This window comes from Festucalex cinctus, chromosome 11 (assembly GCF_051991245.1).
Source record: "Festucalex cinctus isolate MCC-2025b chromosome 11, RoL_Fcin_1.0, whole genome shotgun sequence".
Classification (NCBI taxonomy): domain Eukaryota; kingdom Metazoa; phylum Chordata; class Actinopteri; order Syngnathiformes; family Syngnathidae; genus Festucalex; species Festucalex cinctus.
Window position 1 is genome coordinate 15307862 of NC_135421.1, and position 25791 is coordinate 15333652.

The 25791-nt window shown below is 37.7% G+C and overlaps 1 protein-coding gene across 3 annotated transcripts in view; it reads left to right on the forward strand.

Moving 5' to 3' along the window:
* The window catches only part of wars2 (tryptophanyl tRNA synthetase 2, mitochondrial), a 67233-nt gene that overhangs the window by 28334 nt on the left and 13108 nt on the right, over positions 1 to 25791 (forward strand). For 2 of the 3 annotated variants that reach the window (XM_077537765.1, XM_077537766.1), the window contains exon 1: positions 7551 to 7702. The exons of the other annotated variant lie outside the window; for it this stretch is intronic. In XM_077537765.1, coding sequence (XP_077393891.1) covers positions 7589 to 7702 — 114 coding nt within the window. In that variant the 5' untranslated portion in view covers positions 7551 to 7588. Of the gene's footprint in view, positions 1 to 7550; positions 7703 to 25791 lie in introns of those variants that run through there. 3 annotated transcript variants of the gene reach the window in all.

The window sequence follows — 25791 nt, forward strand, 5'->3', positions numbered from 1 at the left end:
TTTTTAACAGATGTGCTGCTTTTAATATCGTGACATGACAATGACGATATATTGTGCCAGTTTTAAAATCACGATTTATCATGATACTGTCGTTATCATTACAGCCCTACTGATTATATGTGCTTCTGAAATAACACGTTTGCTCAAATGATTTTCAAAAATATGTGTTATTTTTATGTGCAATCACAGGTGAGATTCTTTTTGAAAGCCCAGCAAGCTAGCAAGTCACGTTCTTGAGCAATAATATATTGTTTAGCGTGCTTGCAGGGGCGTGGTCAAAATAAATGAAGAACCAGTAAAGCTGCATGGGCAAAACAAAATGTGGCAACATTACCACAAGCAAGGAGTACAAATATATGAAAAAAAAGTTCAAATATGACAAGGCAAAAGTAGAAATATAAGGAAAAAAAATCTACGGTAGCAACAAATACCAGAATCAAGTACAAGTATTATAAGACTTAAGTAGAAATATTGCAAGAATTTTTTTTCTTTAGAAATTTTTAGAATAAAGCACAAAAATATGACAGGAAAAAAGTACAAACATTGCAAGAAAAAAATACACATAATATAAGAAAAAGGGTTTAGAATTTTTTTTTAGAGCAAGAAAAAAAGGTCAAAATATTTCAACAAATAAAATAACATTAATATAAAGTAACAAATAACAGAAGAAGTGTAAATTTGACATAACTAAAATGCAAATAATACAATAAAAAAAATGGAAATTTTAAAATTCATAGAATTTTTTTTACAAATATTAGACTAAAGTACAAATATTGCAAGTAAAAAGTTTAGAAATTAGAATAGAGCACAAAAATATGACTGCAAGAAACAAAGTACAGATAATACATGAAAAAGGGTTTAGAATTATTATTATTATTTTTTTTTGCGAAAGATACAAAAATACGACACAAATACGAAATTTTACAGGAGAAAAAGTCCAAATATTTTAACAAATAAAATACAAAATTAACAAATACGAGAAGAAACAAAGTGTAAATAAACTACAAAAAATACAAGGGAAAAAAACGGAAGTGATAAAATTAATAGAATAAAGTTCTTTTATTATTTCAATTTTTTTTTTTACACATCACCTTCATAGCAAACATCTTACTACAACATTTGGTATGCCAATTGGCTCATGTGTGCGTGTGAGTCAGGGTGTAATATTTGAGCGTGTGGGTGCGAGCGCGTCAGGTTGACTAACGAGTAGCGGCGAAAGTCTCCATCGTCTGGTGTCTCTGCTGTGTGTCATGTTGGGACGAAGCGCTCGCTGATGGATTGCCCGTCTGCTTCTGATTACACGCACGCACGCGTGCGCGCACAAAGATGAAGCTTCTCTCACACATGATGTGGATTTAGCGTCCACAACACATTTGCCACTTTTGTGTTAAGACTCACGCTAACACAAAACCAAACACATCGGTCAGATGCTAACATGCTAACGATCCTTTCGTTAGCTGAACACGTCTTTTTGCTAACATGCTAACGCTCCTTTCGCTAGCTGAACACGTCTTTTTGTTAACATGCTAACGCTCCTGTCGTTAGGTGAACACGTCTTTTTGCTAACATGCTAATGCTCCTTTTGTTAAACACATCTTTTTGCTAACATGCGAATGCATAATTTAAATAAATAAATATCCATCCATCCATTTTCTTGACCGTTTATTCCTCATAAGGGTCGCGGGGGGTGCTGGCGCCTATCTCAGCTGGCTCTGGGCAGTAGGCAGGGACACCCTGGACTTGTTGCCAGCCAATCGCAGGGCAATAAATAAATAAATAAATAAATAAATAAATAATTAAATATAAAAATAAAATAAATATAAAATAAAATATAATAATAATAAATAAATGTAATAATAAAATAAATAAATTATTACATAAATAAATTATTACATAAATAAATTATTACATAAATAAATTATATATATATATATATATATATATATATATATATATATATATATATATATATATATATATATATAAATAATAAAAATAATAAATCCAAAAATCAATCAATCAATCAATAAATGAACAAAGGAGTCGGCCCACTTTCATTCTCAGCAGATCAATCAAAATGAGGCCGACCCTGCTCGTGTGTCTGACATTAAACTTTGACATGACATAAGGAATCAACCGACATGATCTTGCTTGAACTTGTCTGATTTGACCGTTCGCACACACGCACACGCACTTGAGCTGCTGTCGACACCACGACAGGCAATGTGACAAGGTGCTGAAACCAACCTCCCTCAGGGAAGTACGCACACACATACACTTTTTTTGTCTGAATGAATTTTCATGTGAATTTGCAGACGTCAAATGTCACAAGTGGATCTTTTTCAGTCCTCACAGACCAATCACAGACACCCGTTGTCAAACCTTACTCCGTCCGCCCGTCTGTCATTTCGTCTGCCCGTCTGTCCATCCATCATCCACTTGGGTGGCGTCCGTCCACGTCCGTCCGTCCGTCCCGTGTGCACTCTGAAGGCCCCCAGTGTGGGCCCAAGGTGTTGCCATCTTTCACCATCAATATCCACGCACGCACGCGCACGTGCAGGTTTAAGCCGTCACTCAGCGCCTTCCTTTCCCTCCTTCCCCCTTGAGAAGAAAGGCGGGCACTATTATGACAGGTGGACGCCACCGCTGCAAAAACGACAACCGGCATAATAAACACGCCCCAAACACTAACAGCTCCTCCAATCTGGAATTACAATTCTTCGTCTTCATTGACACCTTCAAAACTCTTCCTCGCCTTACGGCGTTACCGCTGACAACTTTTAAAAAGGCTCCATTACAGCAGCGAACAGCCATATTGTGTGTGTTTGTACCTTCCTTAATCTCCTCCACCTTTTTTGGTTCCTTCAAAACAACTTCATTTCCTCCTGAAAGAAAACTCTTCACCATTTTGTACTACAAATGCATCTCTGCCTTTATTTCCATCTTGTAAATAACACTGCCCCGTCCACTTTAATTTTCACATCATTGCCTTTGCTTCCACCTTTAAAAAAACAAAAAACAAAAACTATTTCCACTTTTAAAAAAATACACCAACACCTTTATTTGCTCCTTAAAAAAACAACTCGCCATCAATTTCCACCATAAAAGCACTTTGTAACTTTATTTTCATCCAACACATCTTCACCTTTATTTCCACCTTAAAAACATTCCTCACCTTCATTTCCACCTTATAAAAAAAAAAAAACACCATTGCCTTTATTTCCATCATTAAAAAAAACAACACCACTTTTAATTGCATCTTAACTCTCTGCACTCATTTCCACCTTAAAAAAATCACACGACCTTTTATTTGTACCCTAAAAAACAATCTTTACCTTTATTTCCTCCTTAAAAGCACATCTCTGCCTTCGTTTCGACCTTGAAATAAAAACACGTCTTTACCTTTCTTTCCACCCTGAAAACACGTTCATCTTTATTTCCACCTTAAAAACATTCCTCACCTTCATTTCCACCTTATAAAAAACACACATCTGCCTTCATTTCCATCTTCAAAACAACTCTCCCTTCATTTCCATCCTTTTTTAAAAAAAACACTTCTCACCTTCAATTCCACCTTATAAAGAATAACACACCTCGGCCTTCATTTTCCACCTTCAAATAAAAACACATCTTTACTTTTCTTTCCACACTGTTCATCTTTATTTCCAACTTTATGCTTTCATTTCTACCTTAAAAACAACTCTCCGCCTTCATTTCCACCTTTAAAATAAAACGCATCTTCACCTTCATTTCCACCTTATGTGAAACACACCATTGCCTTCGTTTCAATCACACACCACTTTTATTTGCACCTTAACTCTCTGGACTTATTTCCCCCTTAAAAACAAAACAAAACACATATGACCTTTTATTTGTACCGTAAAAAATCTTTACCTTTATTTCCTCCTTAAAAACACATCTCTGCCTTCGTTTCCACCTTGAAACAAAAATGCGTCTTTACACGTTCATCTTCATTTCCATCTTAAAAACAAATTTACGCCTTTTTTTCCACCTTGAAAAACAAATCCTCACCGTTTTGAAACCAACTTTCCGCCTCCATTTCCACCTTAAAGTCATCTTCATTTCTACCTTAAAAGCAACACTCTGCCTTCATTTCCACTTTTAAAGTCAAACACATCTTCATCTTTTAATTTCCACCCTAAAAGCAACGTTTAACCAGTTCCATTTCGACATTAACTACACCTGGACTCCTCCTCCGTGCAAAATGAAAGGCACAACATGTTTGGGTGTACCTAATGAAGTGTCCGATGGTAAGTAGGATGAGGAGGAGGAGGAGGAAGACAAATGAGGTGTTGTTGCGGTGTGTTATTGCTGAAAGTGTTTTGACGCGTTCATTCGTTGCTCATCGTTCATCACCCTTCTCGGGTCAAACTTTGTTTCTTCTTCACGACACGTTGACATGCTTCATGGCCAAACTCCCTTGACTCCAATTGCGTACATTTTGCATTCATGCTCCTAAAAGTTGTTTAAAAAATATTCATTTGATGACTTTATGTTTACATTCTTTGTTGGTATTCCATTGTCATGAAACACAATTACATATAAGCTTACCGCATTTAATACCTTATAAACGATACATTTGGGATGGACATAGGGCTGCTCGATTATTAAGATAATATTCATCATCATTAATTTGGTAATAATCGCAAACACAATCAGGACAATTATTTGTTTTTGGTACAAAACGAACATTTTTGAATGTAAAAAAAAATATTAAGACAAATACATTTCTATAATAATTACGCAAGTTCCTTTTGGATCAAACAAAATTTATTAAATTAGTCATTTAAAAATTTAAAAAATGTGCCAATATATACATTCAAACAACTCAAATTAGTATAATTAATCTTTTATTTTTTAATACAATTATGCTGATTTTTGTAATTGTGGAGTGTAGTAATTGAAATTGTAATTGAATTTCAATTAATTGCACAGATGGACGGATGGATGATATTTATTGATCTGAACTTTCAGGCTGTTAAAAAAAAAATCATCATCATCATCTGCCTTTGATCAATTACGCTTACAAATTATATTAACAATGAATGCAAATGACTTCCATATATATAAAGGTTAAATATTTATATTTCAAATTAAATTCTCAGCCTTTTCTTTTCTTGATCCTTATTTTTAATAGAAAAAAAAACAATTAACTGTCATTAACAAGTAATAAATATTTAAACTGTGATAAATTTTTCAGTCATATCACCAAGTCCTTTGTTGCGGTCTATTTAAATAATTGATTCAATATATGAACATATAGAATACATTTTTGTTGTTGTTTTTTTAACATGCTTGAAGATACTGTAAGAAAAAAAAATTGGTGGTGTATTATGACAAGCAACAAATGTCACTGTAAGTTTTGAATATTGAAATGAATCGTATGGAATCGAAAACCGTATCGTTCCCAGACTTAATCAAACCGCATCGAACCGTTCTGCTCCGAAAGATATCGTTTTTCAATCGAATCACAGCCTGTTTATATAATCACATTAATTTTGATCTCATGCTAATTGATTAGCATTTGAACAATTCCATGTCTGCGTTACATGTAACCGGAGCTCTTTCGGTTTATTTATTATGCAGCATTTTTTTCCCCCCTCACTGCAAAGAACTTTGCCTTAAGTCAAGATGAGGAATTTCCAACTGGGTCCACCATGTTGTGCATGTGGTGGGTGGCCATGCAGGAAACAGGAGCTGGCCGCTCCACACACGGATCAGCGTGAGAGAAGACGGCGGCAGCAGCCGTCCATCGCGTTGCCTGGGGAAACGCTAATGAATATGGAATGACGCGCCGGCATTTTTGCGCGCCGCCGGCAAACGCAACCAGATGCGGCAGATGTGTGCGACATGAAAAGCGCCCGTGCAGGTAGCGGCGAGCCGTTGGTGTAACCCGACACCCCCCCGTGTGCCGACTAATCGCTAATATAGGCAATGCGCGTCATAATAATACATGACGGCAGCCCACGCATGGAAAAGAGCTCAGCGGTCATGGGAAAAATGAAGGAAGAAGCAGTCGGGGCCCCAGACGCGACAAATTACACCTCAACAATCGTAGTTCAAGCGTAATGTCGCAGCGCATTCAACATAACAACCCACCAACTTAAAATACACCTTTAGTTCTACCTTAAACACATCTACATATCCTAATTTTCACCTTAAAACATTCAGTGCCAATGACGGATTTTGACGTCTTTTAAAAAAACACAACAAAAAACAATCCAATTATATATATATATATATATATATATATATATATATATATATATATATATATATATATATATATGTATATGTATGTATGTATATGTATATGTATGTATGTATGTATGTATGTATGTATGTATGTATGTATATATATATATATATATATATATATATATATATATATATATATATATATATATATATATATATATATATAATTTTTTTTTTTTTTTTTTTTTTTTTTTATTCATGTGGTAGGATTAGGGTACTATAAAGGAGGGTGTAAATGTCTCCCCACTGACTGAGTTTTTCCACCTTGCACATTTTCAACTTTATTAGGACCTATTTGCCATCTAAAAGACCCACCATTATTATTTCCACCTTAAAGACACCTGTCTAACTTTAGTTCCACCTTGTGAATTTTGCCACCTTGATTTCCAGTTTAAAAACGTCTCCACTTCTTCCATAAACACACCCGTCCGCCTTCAGTTCCCCCTTAAACCCACCTCTCCGTTTTTATTTCGGCGCAAAAAACAAAACAAAACACATTTCTACCATTATTTTCCACATCTGTTCACCTTCACTTCTACCGTAAAGAAATGAATGAAACTTTATTTCCACCTTAAACACACCTCTCCACTCTTATTTCCACCTCAAACACATCTTGCCACAATAATTTAAGTTTTAAACAGATTTTAAACGGCATTTTCAATTAATCTCCACCTTAAACTCACCCCCCTTTTTTTTTATTTCCAACTTAAACACAGCTCCCCACTTTTATTTTCCTGCAATCACTTTTTTTTCACTTTAATTTCCATTTTTAACACATTTTAAACTAAGTTTTCAGTTTGATTACCACCTTAAAAACCCTTTACTGCATTTCTAACTCAATTTCAACCTTTAACACACTTCTTCACCTTTTTCCACCTTAAGTTACATCTTAAAAGCGCCTACCTTGTAATCCTGTTTATTTTGCCTGAAACATGCCTGTTTATTTTATTTGTTAAATTGCCTCAGCACCTTAATTTCCACCCTTGTGTCCTTTTAAGAAAAGTTTTACCTTTCATTTAATCTTTATCATACTCTCCACCTGTATTTTAGCTGAGAACACCTTTCCAACTTTCTTTTCACCTTCAGCTCACATTTCCATCTTCCTTTATGCATTTAACATACCTCGCTGACTAGATAAATTATATTCACCAAAATTACCTACTTTAATACCTATATTAATGGCCAATGTTCTTCGTATGAACTTGTCCTGCGTCCCTTTCGTTCAAATCATTATGTCCTCGCGAGGCTGCCGTAGTAGTAGTTCTACGTGACGTCACTATCCGAGTCTCCTCCTTTGCCCATTGTCAACATGGCGCTGCCGGTGCGGGCTAAGCTAGCGCGACATCTCCTCGTTCGCTTGTCCAGAAGGTTTCAGCGAGTCCACCGAAAGTTTCTCTGCGATGGTGGCACGTCGGAAAACAAGGTAAGGTTGATGTTGTCCATCTTGTGTGTGGACAAGTTTTCTTTTCCTGCTCTTTTGTCTGCCTTTTTTTGTCTACTCGGAAGCTCACGCTCCTGTTTGCCCTCAGTCACTCTTCGTAGAAATTGCTCAGGAAACGCCAAATGTTTTGTTGATTATTTTTGTTGTCGCTTATATTTGGTCCAAATGTGACGTTGAGTGGTAGTTCTGCCCTTTTTAAATGAGCATTGCACTTGGAGATAATTTCATGTACAAATATTTGACTACAGAATTATTCATGTAGAAAGTACAAGCACTTGACTACAGAATTAATTTACTATCTTCACTAATTTACTGTTAGAACTGCTACTAGTAATATTTGACGCGTTTATACTAGTAGATGAGCGTCCTGATTCCAGTTTGTAGTCTACAATTTAACCACATAAGATGTTTCTCAGCTCGAATGGGTTATTTAAGGAGTGTACACAATAATTCTAGGTTACAAATATCTCTTTTAGCACAACAATAGTAATAATAAAAAAAATACTCGCTGTCTTGAAACTTTTTAAATGTATTAATTTCATGCCAGGATTGTATTATATGATATAATGTCTTGAGGGAAAGGCATTCTGGGAAAGTAGAAAACTTTTTCACTTGGATTATTCAGCCATTTTCAGCAGTAAAGACGTTAAAATTTTGTCCAAAATTAATTTGATAACTTCATAATTTTTCATGTCGTTACCTGAGCTCTGAGCACTTGAGATGTCATTTTCATCCAACAGCAAGTGACAAAACGTTTTTTTTATTTTTTTTTTATTTTTTATTTTATTTTATTTTATTTTATTTTATTTTTTTTTAAAGGTATTCATTTTGCATGACAAATAGTCAAGTTCGCAAATTAATTCTTGACAAAATATGAACTTTTTCTTGCTTAAAATGGCTGAATGAGTCAAGTATCCCTTTAAAAAAATGCAACTCCACTTTCATATCCACAAAAAAAAAATGTATGCAGTTGAAGTTTATACTTAAGGAGCACAAACCAAATACAATTACTATTCTAGTTAATCGTAAACATTGCTTTGTCTTGAAAATGTCTGTTAGCGAAGAAGAAAAAAAAGAAAGAAAAAAGAAAAAGAAAATGTCTGTTAGCTTAATGCTAACACTTAATGCAAGCCTTAAACATGACATCCCCATCCTAATTTCCATACTTCTCCACCTTTTATTTCCAATGTAAAATAAATAAATAATGACCTTCATTCCCACCTTAAGAAGAACTAGTGATAGACCGATATGTTTTTACAAGGCCGATACCGATTAGTATTTGTCAAGAAGACCGATGACCGATATTTCACGCCAATATTTATTTGCAGTAAAAGAGAATATATTAGTGTTGAAATTTACATTTTATTTCAAAACTAAGCAGGTAAATAGTTCCCTAAGGTTTTCTATTATAAATTAAAGTTTTACACAATTTCAACATAATTTCTTAATTTTTTTTTTTTAATAAAAAAAAGGTCTAGGTATTTCCTAATTTATTAATTCAAATATTTTTATAAAGTGGAAATGAAAATAAATCCATAAATGAAAACGTATCTCACTTAGCAACAAATGCATTTTGGGTTTTCGTCAGGGTTTATAAAAGGTTTAAAAAAAAATCTTTGCAGACAGTGAAAAGTGTCTGAATATGTTCAAAATATCTTTGAGGGCAAATCCTGATGAAAAATTTGCTACGTTCGCAAGCATTCACCTCTTAGTTTGAGCTTTCAGTTGCGTAAAAAGGCTGATGCCGATTATTTGTCAAAATGCCAAATATCGGCACCGATACGGCCCAGCCCCACCTTAAATTGGTCTAGCTGTCATACAGCTGTCAAGAGAACTGAAGCAGCGCTCATATGAAAATGTTGCTCACACGTGTGAGAGTGTAGAAGACGTGACGGAGAGGCAACACTTCATCTTGCAGTCGCATTAAAAAAAATAAATAAATAAAATCAATCAAAATTGAATTTTATTTTCCCAGGGCATCCAGGTTTGACGGACATCACACCTCGGCCCCCTTTTTGCGCGAGGCACATTTGGGGAGTATTACAAAGAAATGAAAAAGCAACACTTCATCTTGTTACTTATTGCCTGCTGCAAGCACGGCAGAATTCGCACGGCGGGTGCAGATCCTTCCTCGACCTCACCTGCAAATGTTTTGCCGTCGTTTAAGAAATGGTGGACGCGTGCCAGGGGAAAAGATTTTATGAAGTGCATACACTCAACATTTTCAAATGTCACATAAATGGAAAACTCAATTTGCCACTGATGAACTGGAAAACAAAAGTATTTACCCAGATGGATGCAATCAACATGGACAGGTGTGTTTCAGTGGAAATGAACTGTTTTTAAGGTGGAATTAAAGATGGAAAGGTCTTTTCTTTTTTTTTCTTTTTTTTAAGGTGGAAGTAAAGGTGGGAAGGTGTTTTTAAATTGTAAATTAGTCAGGAGAGGTGTGTTTAAGGCAACGGCTAAGGTACAACAATTGACAACTAATCCATTATCAGATTAATCGATATTTTTCATAATTGATTAATTGTTTCGATACCTTTTGTAATTTATACTTCAAATTTCAGCTTCTCAACAGTAAATATTCTCCAAATTTTGCAATCTTTCAAAAAAAATGGACTCATCAAAATAAAAGATTTGCTTTTACTATGTATAACAATGATCAACTTTTTTTTTTTGCTGATTTTCTGATGTTCCGGCTATCACGGAATCACAATGTGTATTTCTGCGCTGTCAATTTGAAATGTCCCATTTTTAATAAAGACTAGGGCTTCACGATCGTGGAAAAACATGTTATATGTAGAGATGCACGATATCGGTGGCTGATAATTATCGGCAATTATCGACCAATTTGACATCAAAGAGATAAACCAAATAATAAAGAAATCCGCTGATTAATAATAGACATGCCACTTTGGTCCACGTTGTTGTGGTTGTGGCTCATTTTTATAAAAATTCAGCTTCGTGGTGCTTGACACAATTTTTCAATTTGGGCTAGGACTCGAAAGTATTTGTATTCAAGTTCATTTTGCAAACAAATATCGGCTTGCTTATCAGTTATCGACATCGGCACTTTCTAATTATTGGTTTATCGGTATCGGTTGATACTAGCGTTATTGTGCATCCCTAGTGATATGTGATATACTTGCTGAATATAGCAATATCGATATTATGGGGATATTTATCATGTACGTAAAGAAATTATTTTTATCCTCAAATGAAAGAATAACATTTTTCATGCAGCAAAATAAGCAACTTTAAGGTAATCTTAGTTAATTAATTGTAATTATCTCTTGATAATGTTTGACTATTGGATGGCGATGCATATTTTAGCATCTGACTGGTCAAATTCAGATAAAAGCATAAAATTCCATATGAAACTTATTGCATGTCTTTGCAATATGCATATTGCAAGGGCCAGTATCGTGATGATATTTTTTCGATATATTGTGCAACCCTAATTTGAAACAATGTCCTATTTTTAATAGACATTCAAATGTTTTTATCCGATTCACTTATTATTGAGCGATGAATCAATGATTAAGGATTAAGTGTTTAAGGTGGCGTTAAAAGGAAGAGGGGTTTGTTTAAGGTGGAAATCAAGATGAAACTATAAGGTTGAGGTGGAAAAATGTTTCAGTTGGTATTCAAGGTGGAAATGTGTTTTTTTGTTTTGTTTTTTTTATGTGGAACTGAGCTTGATGGCGTGATTTGGATATGGAATTTAAGATGGGAGAATTGTTTTTAAGAGTTTTGGAATTGGGAATCCGATTTATGCGACCCGTGGGTTGTTGGTGATTTTGTTTTTATTCATTTTTTCCTTTCGGACACAACAGGTTACATCGATCACATCGTTTGCAGCATTAACATCCGAAAGAAGGGCTGACTGGGAGAAGCCATGGCTTATTAGTAATAACCCGTCCCCGTCGAGTCTTACTAAACACATCAGTCATAAACATTCGACATGGTTGTAAATTTGCCGTGGTGCCGTACACCTGTCACAATAAAATCGGTAGAAGGCTGGAAGGGGGGAACGCACGCGGGGTCTGAGTGACGCCACAAATGGGTGAAACGCGCCACTTGAGAAGCATTTTTTTCTGTCCTTTAGAGCTGTCAAAAGTAATCGATTCATCAACAAGTAATCAATTATCAAATTAATCGACAACTGTTTTCTTAATTGAGTAATCGTTTGGAGCCATTTTTTAATTGATAATTTTCCAAATCCTCTGATATCAGCATATCAACAGTCATTTTCTGTAGTCTTTCAAGAAAAAAGACTGATTCTCTTTTATGTTGAATCAAAATGCGACATTTGCAAAAATCTGTTTTTACTTTGCAAAACAATGACCCAATTTCCCCCCCCCCCGTTTTTGTTTTTAATCAATATAAGAATATGAAGGACAAAATAAACACCAATCACTGGTTAATAAACAGCAATCAGGTAAAGATGCTTTTGTAACACACTTTAATGTAACATTAAAATGAATCCCATTAATCGATTGAATAATCGATATAAAAAATATTCTATAGTGACAGCACTACTGTTAGCTCATTTTCTCCCAAAAACGTATGAATACGTTCTAATTCAAATGTTTTGTGTCCCAAAGACATATTAATACGTTTTGTTGTTGTTGTTTTTAACGCTTTAGCATACAGAAGGCTTTGATGTAGCCTCTCAACTGAAAGAACGGTTGAAGCAATGGTAGTTATTACGCAAACGGCCAGCAGGTGGCGCAGAGTATAAGAGATCGACCAGGGCCATGTTGCAACAAGCGGTTTTTGATTGTGTTTTCAACAGGTTTGTGAAGAATGATGAAAATTAGCTATATTCTAATGCTAATTGCCACAAAATGGAAACAGATAGAAATATGCTTTTTTTTTCCCCTGATGAAAGAAGAGACTAATCTTTTATTTTTATTTTTTTTATTTATTTTTATTTTTTTATTTATTTTTTTTTAGGTTCCATGTTTTTATAGCAGTAGAACATACTATTCTATGGGCCTTGCAAAATCAGTCCAAATCCAGTCAAACAGCCGGGAGTGAATGAGTTAATTAATTTCTGTTCAAGTGTGACGATCTGGTGGGTTCTCTGTTTTATTTGCACTAATAATTGATATGTTGTGGCCACAGGAAACAGGAAGTGACTTGCAAGCGGCCTCTCAGTTCTCCCCGCGGCCCCCAAATTCACTTACTGGAGTGTCTGCTAAAACCATTAAAGCCCCTGGGCCTCTTTGCCCCCACCCGGGGAGAGTTGTTCATTAACTGGCTGATTTGTTTTGAAATGTCAAAAAGGAGCGCTAATTCCCCCAGGTTAGGCCAACATATTGACATCGTACAAATGACAGCAAGACGGCTTGACGTTGAAAAGAAGTTGTTGCTTGCATCCAGCGTCAACCTCCCAAGCTGGAGGAAATGAAACATTCCCACATTTTTCTTGTCCATTTTTTATGAACGTTTTGTCTTCCCCAAGAAAAGGAAAACAAAACGCCACATAAGTCCGATTTATGATGATTATATTTTTCAGGGAAGCGACCCCCGGCCGAGATGTTTTGCCTTGTGCACCGCCAACCCTCGGCCCCTTTTTTCCCCTACGCTGTGTGTGTTGTTGTGACTTGAAATTGTGGATATTCCCCCCCTCGGTCTTGTTACCTCCCCGAAGGCAACCGCATCGTGATGGGAGTGAAAAATAGTGATAGACCGATATGGTTTTTTCAAGTCTGATACAGATACCGATTATTAGTGGCCAAGGAGACCAATAACGATATTTATTGCAAGCCAATATTCATTCTTAGTAAAAGAGAAAATATTATTGCGAAAATTAAAAAAAATAAAATAAATCTTTTAATCTTAACTAATTCACTCCCAGACACTTTCACTAAAGCAACACCCCTTTGCTCACTGTTTTACTGGATTATGACTGATTTTGCAAAGCCCTCAGAATATTGTGTTCTATTGCTATCAAAACATGGAACCAACCAAAAGAGAGATTAGTCTCTTCTTTCATCAGGAATAAAAATATATTTCTATCTTTGCAGCAATTAGCATTAGAATATAGCAACGTTTCATTGTTATTCACAAATCTGTTTGGAAGTGTGGGAAAATCAGCCTGTTTTAACACGGCCCTAGTTGATATCTTATACTCTGCTCCTCTCTGCAGTAGAGATGCTGCATCAAAGCCTTCTGTAAGCTCTAGGATTAAAAAACAAAACAAAAAAAAACAAAAACTTAAAAACCTATATATACGTCTTTGGGACACTTAGAACATTTTAAACTAGAACGTATTTATAAGTTTTTGGGAGCAAATGAGTTAAACATATGTACAAAGAATTGACAGCTTTGTTTAAAAATGCTAACAAAAATTGCTGGGAGCTTCCAAAGTCATCAACATGTGTTACACAAAGTTAAAAACTAAGAAACTAAATAGTTCCCTAAAGTTTTCTACTGGAGATAATTTTCCAAAATTTCAACATCATTTGTAATTTGAATGCTTCAGCATTCCCACATATGTTATTGTGATTTTTATTCTCCACACTTCTTTGCCGCGTAACAACTCCTACATAATACTTCCAATTTAGATATTTAATTCATAAATGTAACACTTGGAAACTGTTAATTTGTGGGGAAAGAAATTCACAATATCTGTCATTGCGGGAATGCTTCGGCATTCCCACGTTATTGGGATTTTTATTTTCCACACTTTTTTGCCATTTAACAGCTCCTATATAATACTTGTGATTGACACTGTTCAAATTTCAACTAGCTTCAAAAATTCACGCCTCCCGGGGTTTTTATTGTCTGATTCCACATTACTTACCAGTACTTGCACAATTTATCATTTAATATCTACTTTGCCCCATTCATTTCCAATGGGACAGATGTTGAACTTTTTCTCTTATCACTTTCCACGCCCACTTCCGTACATATAACTTATCATTACCAGGTGTCTGATACTGCTCAGTGGGACAGTTGGGTATTGTCCAGTAACCAGGAGGTCATCATTTCATAATTTTTCTCTCAATTTACTTTATAAGCCTTCCACATGCATTCAAATCTTAGCACAGCTTTCAGCGTTCCCACGCAATTTCTCCAGAAATTGCACTTAGTCTAGTTATCATTATTATTATTATTATTATTATTATTATTATTACAGTATTTTATTTTTAAAAATATAAAGTATAGGGGCGCTCCCAGTGTGTCAGCAAAACTGTAAACATCTTCCAAATCCTGATGAAAACCCCTCAATTTCGCTACGTTCGTAAGCATTCGCCGCTCGGGGAAATACCAGCGTTATCGGCCTTCAGATTGGTAATGAGGCCAATGCCGCTTTCTGACGATATTTGTCAAAATGGCAAATATCGGCACCGATTATCGGTCTATCCCTAGTGAAAACGCGCTAAGCGGTAAGAAAGAACGCGTTCCGCTGCGCTGACTGTGTGCTTGCGAGCTGATGTGCCAAAGTCGTCCCCCCTCGTCATTCTTTCATTTTCATTCGGTACTTATGCATGCACGCCAAATTGTTTATTTTAATTATTAGGGGAACACCGATCGATTGACCGGCCGATTTCCTTAATTTGGGATGATCGGCCGATCCTTTAAAAATTAGCCGATTATTTTCCACCAATCTAGTCATTGACAAAATTGTCAGTCCATTTTAGTTATCGTTATGGTTACAATGAATGGCTTCTATTTTAGTTTTCGTTTCATTTTCGACTGGGGGGGGAATTGTGACAAATTATGACAAAAAATATTTGTCATCGAAATGATCACACTGGGAGGTTGACTATGTGAATTCCCAATTCTTGAACTCAAATATGTGGGGTCAGCCTTATTTTTATTTTTTTGTTTTTGAACTCCTCGTGTGACGTGACAAATTTCTTCCTAATGCTTTCCGTTTTGATTTGTACGCAACCAGTTGAGGGTAGCAAGCCAAATCCATAAGTCTCCATTTGACATTTGCCACTTTCTGACATAGTTATGCACGGCATTGCAATATTTTCTTTTGCTTAAATTGGTCATGTGACAAACCACATCCTTGTTACGTTTGTGTTTATTTTTTTTAAGCTGAAAATGTCGCAGTCGTCTGTTGTCGGTGTTCCCTTGAGGTTTGCTAACTCCCCGTTGAAAGAAATCCGCAAAGGTTGCTAAATCCTGTCATTTATGGGTGTCCCAAGTGTCCCGCTAACTTTTCCTGCTAATTGCGTCTATCACTCGCACGTAACCACAGCGACCGCTCGCAAGATCGTTTAGTTGATAGGCTTGCCCTCGTCAATTTTTGTCACTTTGCGTCAACTGGAAACGCTCGTTAAAGGTTGAGTTCCTAATAAGGCAGATTACAGTTTCCTGACCCCCCCCCCCCCCCTTCCACCTGGCCTCCCTCCAGGCTGTCTTGAAGTCTGGACCCTTCAGAAGCCGCGGGCCCGTCAAAGTTATTTTTGGAGCGGTCCGCGTCTGCTGTATTTTTTATTATTTTTTTTGAAGGGCCTCCAGTCCCCATTAATCAGGCCGGGGGACCCCACGGCGCGAGTGCGGGGCGGGCCGCCAAGCCCCTGCCTGGACTGCCACACTGCGGCGTTTCTGTTCCCTGTGCTCTGCCGCCGCGCTCTCTGCACAGTGTGACGCTGGGAGGAACCTCATCAATCTCACCTGTCCCGCCTTCCCACCGCAGATTTAATCAAATGCTCTTTTTTTGGGGAGGGGGCAACCCCCACCCCCTCAACTCCCTGCCTCACTCCAGCACCCTCAGTGGAGGAAAAACAGAAAAACACACACTGAAATCTGGAATGGGCTTTACAAAAAAAAATGTTTTCACTTGGATGTTTGGTTTTTGCGGCTTTTTCTTTCGAACCTCCTGGCATGAAGGCACTTCGGGAAAATGTGTGACGCTAATATTCCAGCGTTACGGTTGAGAATAATTTAGCGTTTAGGAGTCGGACTAGGGCACTTGTTGAGGGTGAGGGTTAGGTTTTCTGGTCAAGAAAGTCCTCCCATCTGGGTTAGGATTTGTGTTACAACTTTGCGACTTTTACATTTGCGAAATCGGGGCCTACTAAAAAGGCAGAGTAGGCACAGGCTCTTTCATTCAAAACATGGTTCACCCTTTCATATGGGTTAAAATCTAAACCATAACATGCCTGGACAAGATTTGGGTTCACGTTGGAGTTGAGCTTTGAGGTTAGGGTTTAGGAATCCAATTAAGGTTATCAAGTTAGATGACGATCCACCTATCTGGTTATCAGGGTAGTAAACAATGTTTAGGGGCACGGTTATCAGGTGATTTAGTCCTATCTGATTTAGAGATTGGGGTTAAATCTCTGGTTAGGGGGTTACTGGGTTAAGTAAAAAACATTTAGATTTTATGGTTAACATTTTAGGCATATAGAAAATCCTTCCATCTGGGATGCTAGTGCAAGTTTGGACAAAGGGTGTAAAACTAGAGTTAAGGTTAAAGGAACACAAGACTTATGAAAAACTAACCAGCTATTCTGTGAAATGGTTCATTTCAAATATTCCCTGAAAAAATTGCCAATTGATGTTGAGCGATTATGATTTTATGGCACTTTTTATGAATATTTTTGCATTAAGTACTGTATCGGGTATTTTGGACAGTCACATGATCATCGTGATGTATCGCGTGCGTAAAATACACATTGGATGACATGGCTGTCAGTGACAGCAAAGGAGGTCACGAGGAATGATCGTGACATCAAAGGTAGAATGGCGCCTTGCAACAAAGAAGCACTTCTTTAAAAGCAGTACAGCCATGGAGGTCTCGCCAAAGATTTGTTTCCAACCGAAAGCCGGATGAAACTGGCAGATCCAGCCACCGGCGAGTCCAAGTTAGATCCGGGTGACTTTTTACTCTGCTAGGCTAAGCTACAATGTCGTGTGATCAGCACGCTTTAGGCCACATTAGGAGCGGTCACCCCCACCGCCCGCACCCACACGGAATGACATGAAACTGCATGTGTTGAGGATTTGACTCTAAACAGAATTGGCCCAGTATTTGGGATCGAAGACTGTCTTCTTCTTGCCTATTATGTCAGCAAATTCCCAATCCATTGAAATGAACGAAGACTGCTTCCGATTACGCACGGGATCACGTTACCGGGAACATGGCGTTCACCACGGTATGTTCGTATTTTGATACTTAATCGGTTTAAAGGAACATTCAGGTAATAAGATGTTAGAGATATTTGCACTTTTATTCTTTGTAAACAATGCCTAATCCAATACTGCAAACTGAGTTACAAGTCTTGTATCGCTTTAAGATCTAAACCTTAACGTGACTTGACAAGATTTGGTTTCATGTTGAAGTTGCGATTTGAGGTTAGGGTTTAGGGATCATGTTAAGGTTAAGGTTATCAAGTTAGATGACGATCCGCCCATCCTGAGTTATGGTTATGAGTTTAGTGAACAACGCTTCCCTCTGACTTAGGGGCACGGTTATCAGGTGATTTAGTCCTTCTATCTGGTTTAGGGCTTTGGGTTAAATCTGGGGTTAGGGGGTTACTGAGTTAGGTAAAATTCGTTTTGATTTTTATGGTTAGTATTTTAAGCGTATGGAAAACCCTTCCATCTGCACACCTGTTTGGATTAAGGCTTTGTGTTCAGGTGAAGAGTTATTGGTTAAGTAAAAATCCTTCCATCTGGTGAAAGTTCGGACAAAGGGTTTAGGACTAGAGTGTGGGTTAAGATTAAGAAAACTCCTCTCATCATGTGTATGGGTTTATGGCTAAGGTAAGGGGTTAGGGAAAATCCTAGTCTGCACAGTTTGGCTTCAGGCCAGCTTAGGTTGTGACTTGTTGCTGTGGAGCCGATGAAATATCAACAAATACATGACATTGTCTACATGTAGTCACATTTACGATGTTTGCGTTTGTTCACTTGACCTCATTAGCTGCATTTTTTTTTCTCCCACTTGCTGCCTTGAGGTTCTTATGATTGGCTTCCCTCCAACCATATGGCCAGCGCCAAGATTCCATGGATGAGAACTTGACTTCTGCAGGTGCAAATCCACCCAAAAATTTTGAAGAACCATCAAAATGGGGATTTTGGACTGTACAGTTTTTTTGGATGAACATTCCAGTTTTCTTGACATTTTCTTGCTACGTACTCTCTCTCAAGCTGCGGTGTGTTCTCACCTCAGACTAAAAACACACACAATGCCGTAAACTTCAGTTAACGGGTCTTGGAACATAGACGGCCAAGTCGGATAGGGAGGGAAAGGCACGTCAAGGTGGATTAGCATCGCAATTCCGGTGTTAACGGGCACGGAAGGGGAACACTGGACCCTCTGTGTCGGGATGCTCAGCGGGAGAGTCGGGTGAAGGGGGGGAGTTGGCCAGGGGGGAAATCCTTCCGTCCTTCCATCTGCAACTCCTGTCGGGATGCGGCGTTGGCAAAGATCTGACGCCGGAGTCCCCCTACAAAGACTTGATGGTCGTTCACAGCAGGGGGGGCCGAACGGCGGCCATCCCGCAGACTTGTTGAAATTGGCACGATTGGTCGGTGTGAAATGTCTTGGCTGCCATCGGAACCTATGAGCCCTGAAAAGACGCCCAGAGGCACATCACGGAACAGATATGCTCTGTTGGGCTGTGATTAATAACGTTGACGGCTCCGCTGGAAAATACTCGATGACAATAGCCAATCCTCACTTGAAATATGCTGCATGCTGCTTCCGTCTTTTAAATATTGGATGTTTTTCAAGATCATGGGCATAAAATTACATCCATTGATGACATGGCATGGACAGAAACTTCATCCTCAATTAAAAATCAAACAACAACTAAATGTGTGTCTTTTTTTGGGACTAAGAAGTAGGGCCCGGCCGATTAATCGGGCGATTATTGGCCATCAAACATTGGCCATTTGGCACAATTGGCCGATTATTTATAAACCGTGTTAAAACGTAACCGAAGAAAACCGAAAATTCCGATGCTGTGAAAGTACCCTGAATGCACTATTTCGCCTACGTAGCATGAGCAACTAGCAAGTGTTATAGCGTACATTATTCTGTTGTCCTTAAGCGTCCTTTAAGCTGTTTAATGACATCGCAGTTGGAGTTAACTGTAAAAACTAAATATACAATGTTAAGAATTACTCCTAACGTATATTTAAATACAAAACATGCTTTGTTTTTAAAATATCGCTAGCCTAGCACTAACAGGAAGTTAGCAAATGTTAACAGGAAGTTAGCATCGACTTTGGGAGCGTTTTTCCTTCAAATAACGAATATCCACACTAGGGCTGGGCAATATATCGAAAAAATATATATCGTGATATTGGCCCATGCAATATGCATATCGCAAAGACATGCAATAATTTTCATATGGGATTTTTTGGTTTTACCTGGATTTGACCAATCAGAAACAAACTTAAACATGCATCAACATCCAATAGTTGAACATCATCTAGGGTAATTACAATAAATTAAGAACACTTTGAACTTGCGTATTTTACTACATGAAAAAAAATGTTATTCTTTAATTTGATAATAAAAATATTATTTCTTTAGGTACATGTTGAATATCGCAATAATATCGATATCGTGATATTCAACAACTATATCGCATGTTTTTCCAATACCGTGCAGCCCTAATCCACACACAAATGTTGTGGAAACACATACCCACAAATGAGGTAACACTATGTAAAGGCACAAATTCTTCCCGATGTGTGAAAAAGGAGTTATTTGAATCGAATTCAATTGCAACTTTCTTCTGTACTCACTTGAAGTGTGTACACCATGGGTGCACAGCACACGCGCAGGAACAATCAGTATTTGTTCTTGTTTTTCTAGTTGCTATTATTTTTGTTTATTCTATTCTTATTTCACTTTCTTATTGTTTTTTATTTTGTTATAAAAAAAAGTCTCATTCACAAAATTGAACAGGGAATCGGACTTGTTGGCTTGAAACAGACATTTTTTTTGGTGAATTTTAGCCCTTACAAAGTTGGTCCAAAAAGAAAGAAAAAAAAAAAAACATCTTCTCCCAAGCCGGTTTCATCAATTGACACGAAATTGGGTGGATATGTCTGTCATAACCAGGGTTATTATTATTTTGGAATTTTCATTTTAATTAGTTTTGATTTTGTTTTGAGTTTTTTTTTTTTTTTTTTTTTTCAAATTGAGTTAGTTTTAATTAGTTTTCAGGGTGGTTTTGTTAGTTTTTAGTAGTTTTAGTTTTTCCATAAATGCTTAGTTTTAGTTTCAGTATTAGTTTTTTTTATTTATTTATTTATTTGTTCATGTGTATTAGTTGTGTACAATATTTAAAAAACACCATGGGAGTGACATCTAAAGGTGCTTTTCTATTGGCTGCGGCTAGATGACGTCACTTCTGTGTGACACACTTTCAAACGTCCCTGTTATGGCTAATATCAAAATAAATCTACTTAATATCACATTAAAATCATCTCCAAAGGCTCATGCATTAAATTAATAACCAAAGACAAATCCGAAGGACATTTTTGCTATAATTATAGTTAGTTTTAATTCGTTTTTTAAACATAAAATGTAGTTTGTTTGTTTTCTTTTTTTTTATTTTTATTTTTTTTTATTTTTTTTTTTTTTTAAACATTTTTGTTTTTATTTGATTCTGTTAAAAAAATTGTTTTTGCACACAGTCAGCCATTTTGGGTGGATTGTGGTACTTGTAAAGTGAAACTTGGAAAGTTGGGTGCGAGAGTTGTGAAGCGTTTTTTATTTACGCACTCCAATATGGCCGCAGCAATGGCGTCAAAGTTGGATGACGATTCTGCGGCTGACAAAATGTTCTCCCTCTTTGGCAAATGAAATATGAACAAATGGAAGAAAAAAAACAACCGTCAGCAACATGGAAGCCTGTCGACGACGCATAACAGACCCCCTCGTATTTTCACACTGACTGCCATCGCGCTAGCTACATCGTCGCTAAAGGTGACGAAAGCTTTCCTCTTTGGCGGCCGCCATATGCTGAAGACATTACAAGCTTTTGTGTGTGCGAAATCAGTCTTAATGGGGAGGGAGGGCGACGGCTTTCGCGAGGTTACGTACACGTTAGCGCCGTCTTTTCACACTTTTTTTTTTTTTTTTTCCCCTGGAATAGGTGTTCATTTGTCTGCCGCTGCTCGTGTGCGGTAAACGTCCGCGGGGGGTCGCAGGTCAAGCGCAAACATGGTGTGGAGGAAATGTGTCCATCTGAAACTTGGACGGACACACCAGCCTTCCAAAAAAAAAAAAGAAGAAGCTGCCCCACAGTCAGATGGACGGAAAAACAGTCATGTGAGGACAACGAGCGAATCGTACGCTAACGCTGGAGCGAGCTTTTTGGACAACCCTTTTCCAACATTTCTCTCTCGTGTTGTTTGCCGCAGAGCGAGCGAGCACACGCTGCGCTGCCGGCGAGAAAACGTTGGATTAATCAGCCACAACAAAATGACATCCTTGCGCAAGAATGCCCAATAAATGCAATACATGCATGCGAGAGAGTGCAGAAAACATTTGAACTCCAGGCCTGGAGGAAGTTGTTGTCATAGCAAAACTCCCTTTTAGTCAAATTCCACCTTGGGAATTTGGGAGCTTCCACTAATTCGCAACCACAAAAATAAATAAAAACTGCAAAAAGCGATGAACCAGACGGAATCTCAAACCATTTTTCCCCACCACAAAGCCTGAAAAAAAAATGTTTATATTTTTATGGTAATTAATATTGAATTTTAGAGCTGGGTTTAAAAAAAATCCAATAATCAATATCGAACCAATTTTCCTTTTCAAGCCCGATATCGATTCATAAAACCCATGAATTGATTATTTTAACTCATTCAATCCCCAAAATATGTAAAAATGTTTTTAAATACTTTGTCCTTCCCTTCCAAAGTTTTGTTTACAAAAAAAAAAAAAAGTGTATACACAAGGCTTTGATGCAGCTTCTCTCATAAAGAGGTGGCTTAAAGCAATGATAGCTATTTAAAAAAAAAACAACAAAAAAAAAAAAAACATACAGTCTAAGAGGTCAACCAGGGCCATGTTGCAACAAGCTCTTTTTGTCAGTGTTTTCACCAGGAATGTGAATATTGATGAAACCTAGCTATGCTAATTGCTGCAAAACAGAAATAGATACAAATATACTTTTTTTTTTTTCCTGATGAAAGAAGACAATCTAATCTTTCTTTTAGTAGGTTCTATGTTTTAATAGAACACAATATTCTGTAGACATTGTAAAAGTAGTCCAAATCCAGTCAAACAGCCGGGAGCGAAGGGGCTTGCTACACTCAAAATGGCTGCCAGTCAATGAGTTAATATCTTTTTCCCATAAATTCTTAAGAAAATGTATTTTTTTTTCATATCTTACTGTTATCTTGAAATTTACTGTTCAGGTAAATTTTAAAATATTTTCTTACATTTATGAAAGACCCGCCTTATTGCACTTTAAGATAGGGGTGCACCAATCGATATCCCGTCCGATTTATCGGCCCCAATTTTCTTAACTTTGGGGGACCGGTGATCGGCCGATTCCTTAAAAATAAACCGATCTTTTCCACCAGTCTCGTAAGTATCCTCTTCTGCTGAGATGATTCATTGGCTTTTATTTTTATCTTAGAGAAATACTTACTGTGCAGTTCAAACAAAATGTTTGCATTATTTCACAGATATTGATCAATGTTTTTCAAAAAACAAGATTGGAACACTGGCTGCTTATTATGGGAAAAAAATAAGGATTGGCAAAAATCGAGATCGGCAGGTCAGACTTTTTAAAAGATTGAGGATCGGTGATCGGCCGGAAAATTGTGTTCGGTGTACCTCTAAGACGATTCATAATCCTTTTTAATTAATATGTACCGGTACAATTATGAATTAGAATGATGAAAATATTTTCATCTCATCCTTGCTGATGCCAATGTTTGTGTAACACAAGTGATTATAACACGCGTGACTTTAATTAATAATCGAAAAGAATTTGACCAATTCTTTGGAATTTTATATTTGCCGAGATTTTAATCGTGTCCTTGACTTTTAAGAATAATTGATGCGCCATAATTAATCTATCGGTTTAAGTTGATGTGAATTGAATCGAACGAAACTCTTGTGAATCGAAATCGAATCAATTTGAGAAAATTAGAATCGATAACCAGCCCTGTGAAATTGGCATGCTGATTCCAAAATTACAGTCAGTTTTTTTTTTTTTTTTTTTCTTCTCTAACTCTAACTTTACAGATGGGACACATTTCAAGAATTAGCAGTAATAAGTATTGATTGATTATGAATGGTCTCATTTATATTTTAGTTTTTTTTTTATCCTGACCTTGGTGACCTTGTCATGTAGTCCATTATTTAAAACGTCAACTCAAGTTACCGAGTACACGCCGCCTTTTTATTCTGCGCTAATTTTATGAGCTGTATGAAATATTGCGGGACAAATCACGTCTGCTCCGTTCAGACGCTCTTTGCCGTGATTTAAAAGCGTATCGCCTTTTAACGACCTCTTGCGCTCGTGTTGCGGCATCCGTCATAAAAATGAATTGCCATACACCGTTGGCTGTCCGGCCTGTCGTCAGGCGGGGGGGCTGATTTACCTCTTAACCCCCCGCCACACCCTCCTACTCGCTCCCCGCAAACTGGTCTCCAGACCTCGGCCGGCCTTCCTTCCTCGGAGGCGTCTGTCCAGGTGACAGCCGCTGTTGACTCTGCTTGACACTTGATTGGCTCAAATGACGCCATTAGCATGTGTTGCCTGGCTAATGGCTTCCCTCGAGGGGAGGGGGTGGTGAGGGGTTAACGTGAGCTGGAGGTGAGAACATACAAGAGCCAGACTCGGGGTTCCGTCTGCACCCCAAATCGACTCCCCCCCCCCCCCCCCCCCCCCCCCCCCCGAAGAGGCTCGGCGCAATTACGTGGTGGCTAATGACATAAGCGCTCACTTCCTTCCGGCCTTGCTCGCTCGCGTTCCGACGTGCCGACGGGCTTTTTCGGAGACCCGCGACATGCGGCGGTTCGGCTGACCGGCTGATCTTGGGGTCCGGTCCGCGGAGACTGAGTGAAAGTGATGCCGGTTTCCTCGACGTGCCACAAGAAGGATATCCAATCAAAAGAAAGCTCTGGAGCATTTGGATTGCTTGATAAATTCAAAGAGTCCAAACGACGGGCTTAAAATTCAAATTTAAAGCCCAACCTCAGAACTTTAAACCTGACTTAAACCGCTGACGTGAAACCCAAACCCAGTCTTGAGACCGAATCCAGTCTAATAACTCTTACTTTTGTTTGAAACCCGAAATTCAAATTGTAGTTTGATAGATATAAAGATGGAAACTCTACGATTGGCTGGCAACCAGTTGCGGGTGTACCCCGCCTACTGCCCGAAGCCAGCTGGGATAGGCCCCTTGTGAGGAGTTAGCAGTGAAGAAAATGGATGGATATGGACCCCCCAACCTTGGTTTACAACTAGTGATGTTCAAGACCACCATTGCAATTTTCAAACATGATGGTTTTTGTTTTGGGAAGTTCTAAATGAGTTACCAGTTGTCTTTTGAAGCAAAGATGTGAATCAAATTCAGCTTCATGGTGCTACACAATCTTTCTGTGTATTTGTACGTTAGACTTTTAGTAGGACTCGAAAGTGTATTCATATTCAACTTAATTTTGCAAACAATTATCGATTATTGATTATCGTCACTTTCTAAATTGTTGATTGTATCTGTTCAAAATAGCATTATCGTGCCTCCCTACTTTTTTGTATCTGTACAAGTACACATACTTGTTGTAGTTTTAATACATCAATTTGAATTTAACACCAAAAGAGTGTGCAGGCTCCAGTGGCGACCATAAACATACTCACGAGTGGAAAAAGTGAAAATGTGCGAAAGTGGCTAGGAGTGAGTGTGCGAGAGTCAACTTGCGAGAGCAAAAGTGTCAAATTGACACCGTGGACGCGAGTGCTTGTGTTCTCTCCCTGAAAAGAATGCAGCACCTTGTGGGCCAAAAGAAACCTTTTTTTTTTTCTTGGTCGGCCACCGGAGCAAGCGCTGGAGCTGGAGAGAGGGAGCGACAAACCACCGGAATGGTCGAGTGTGACCGTATCGATAATCTA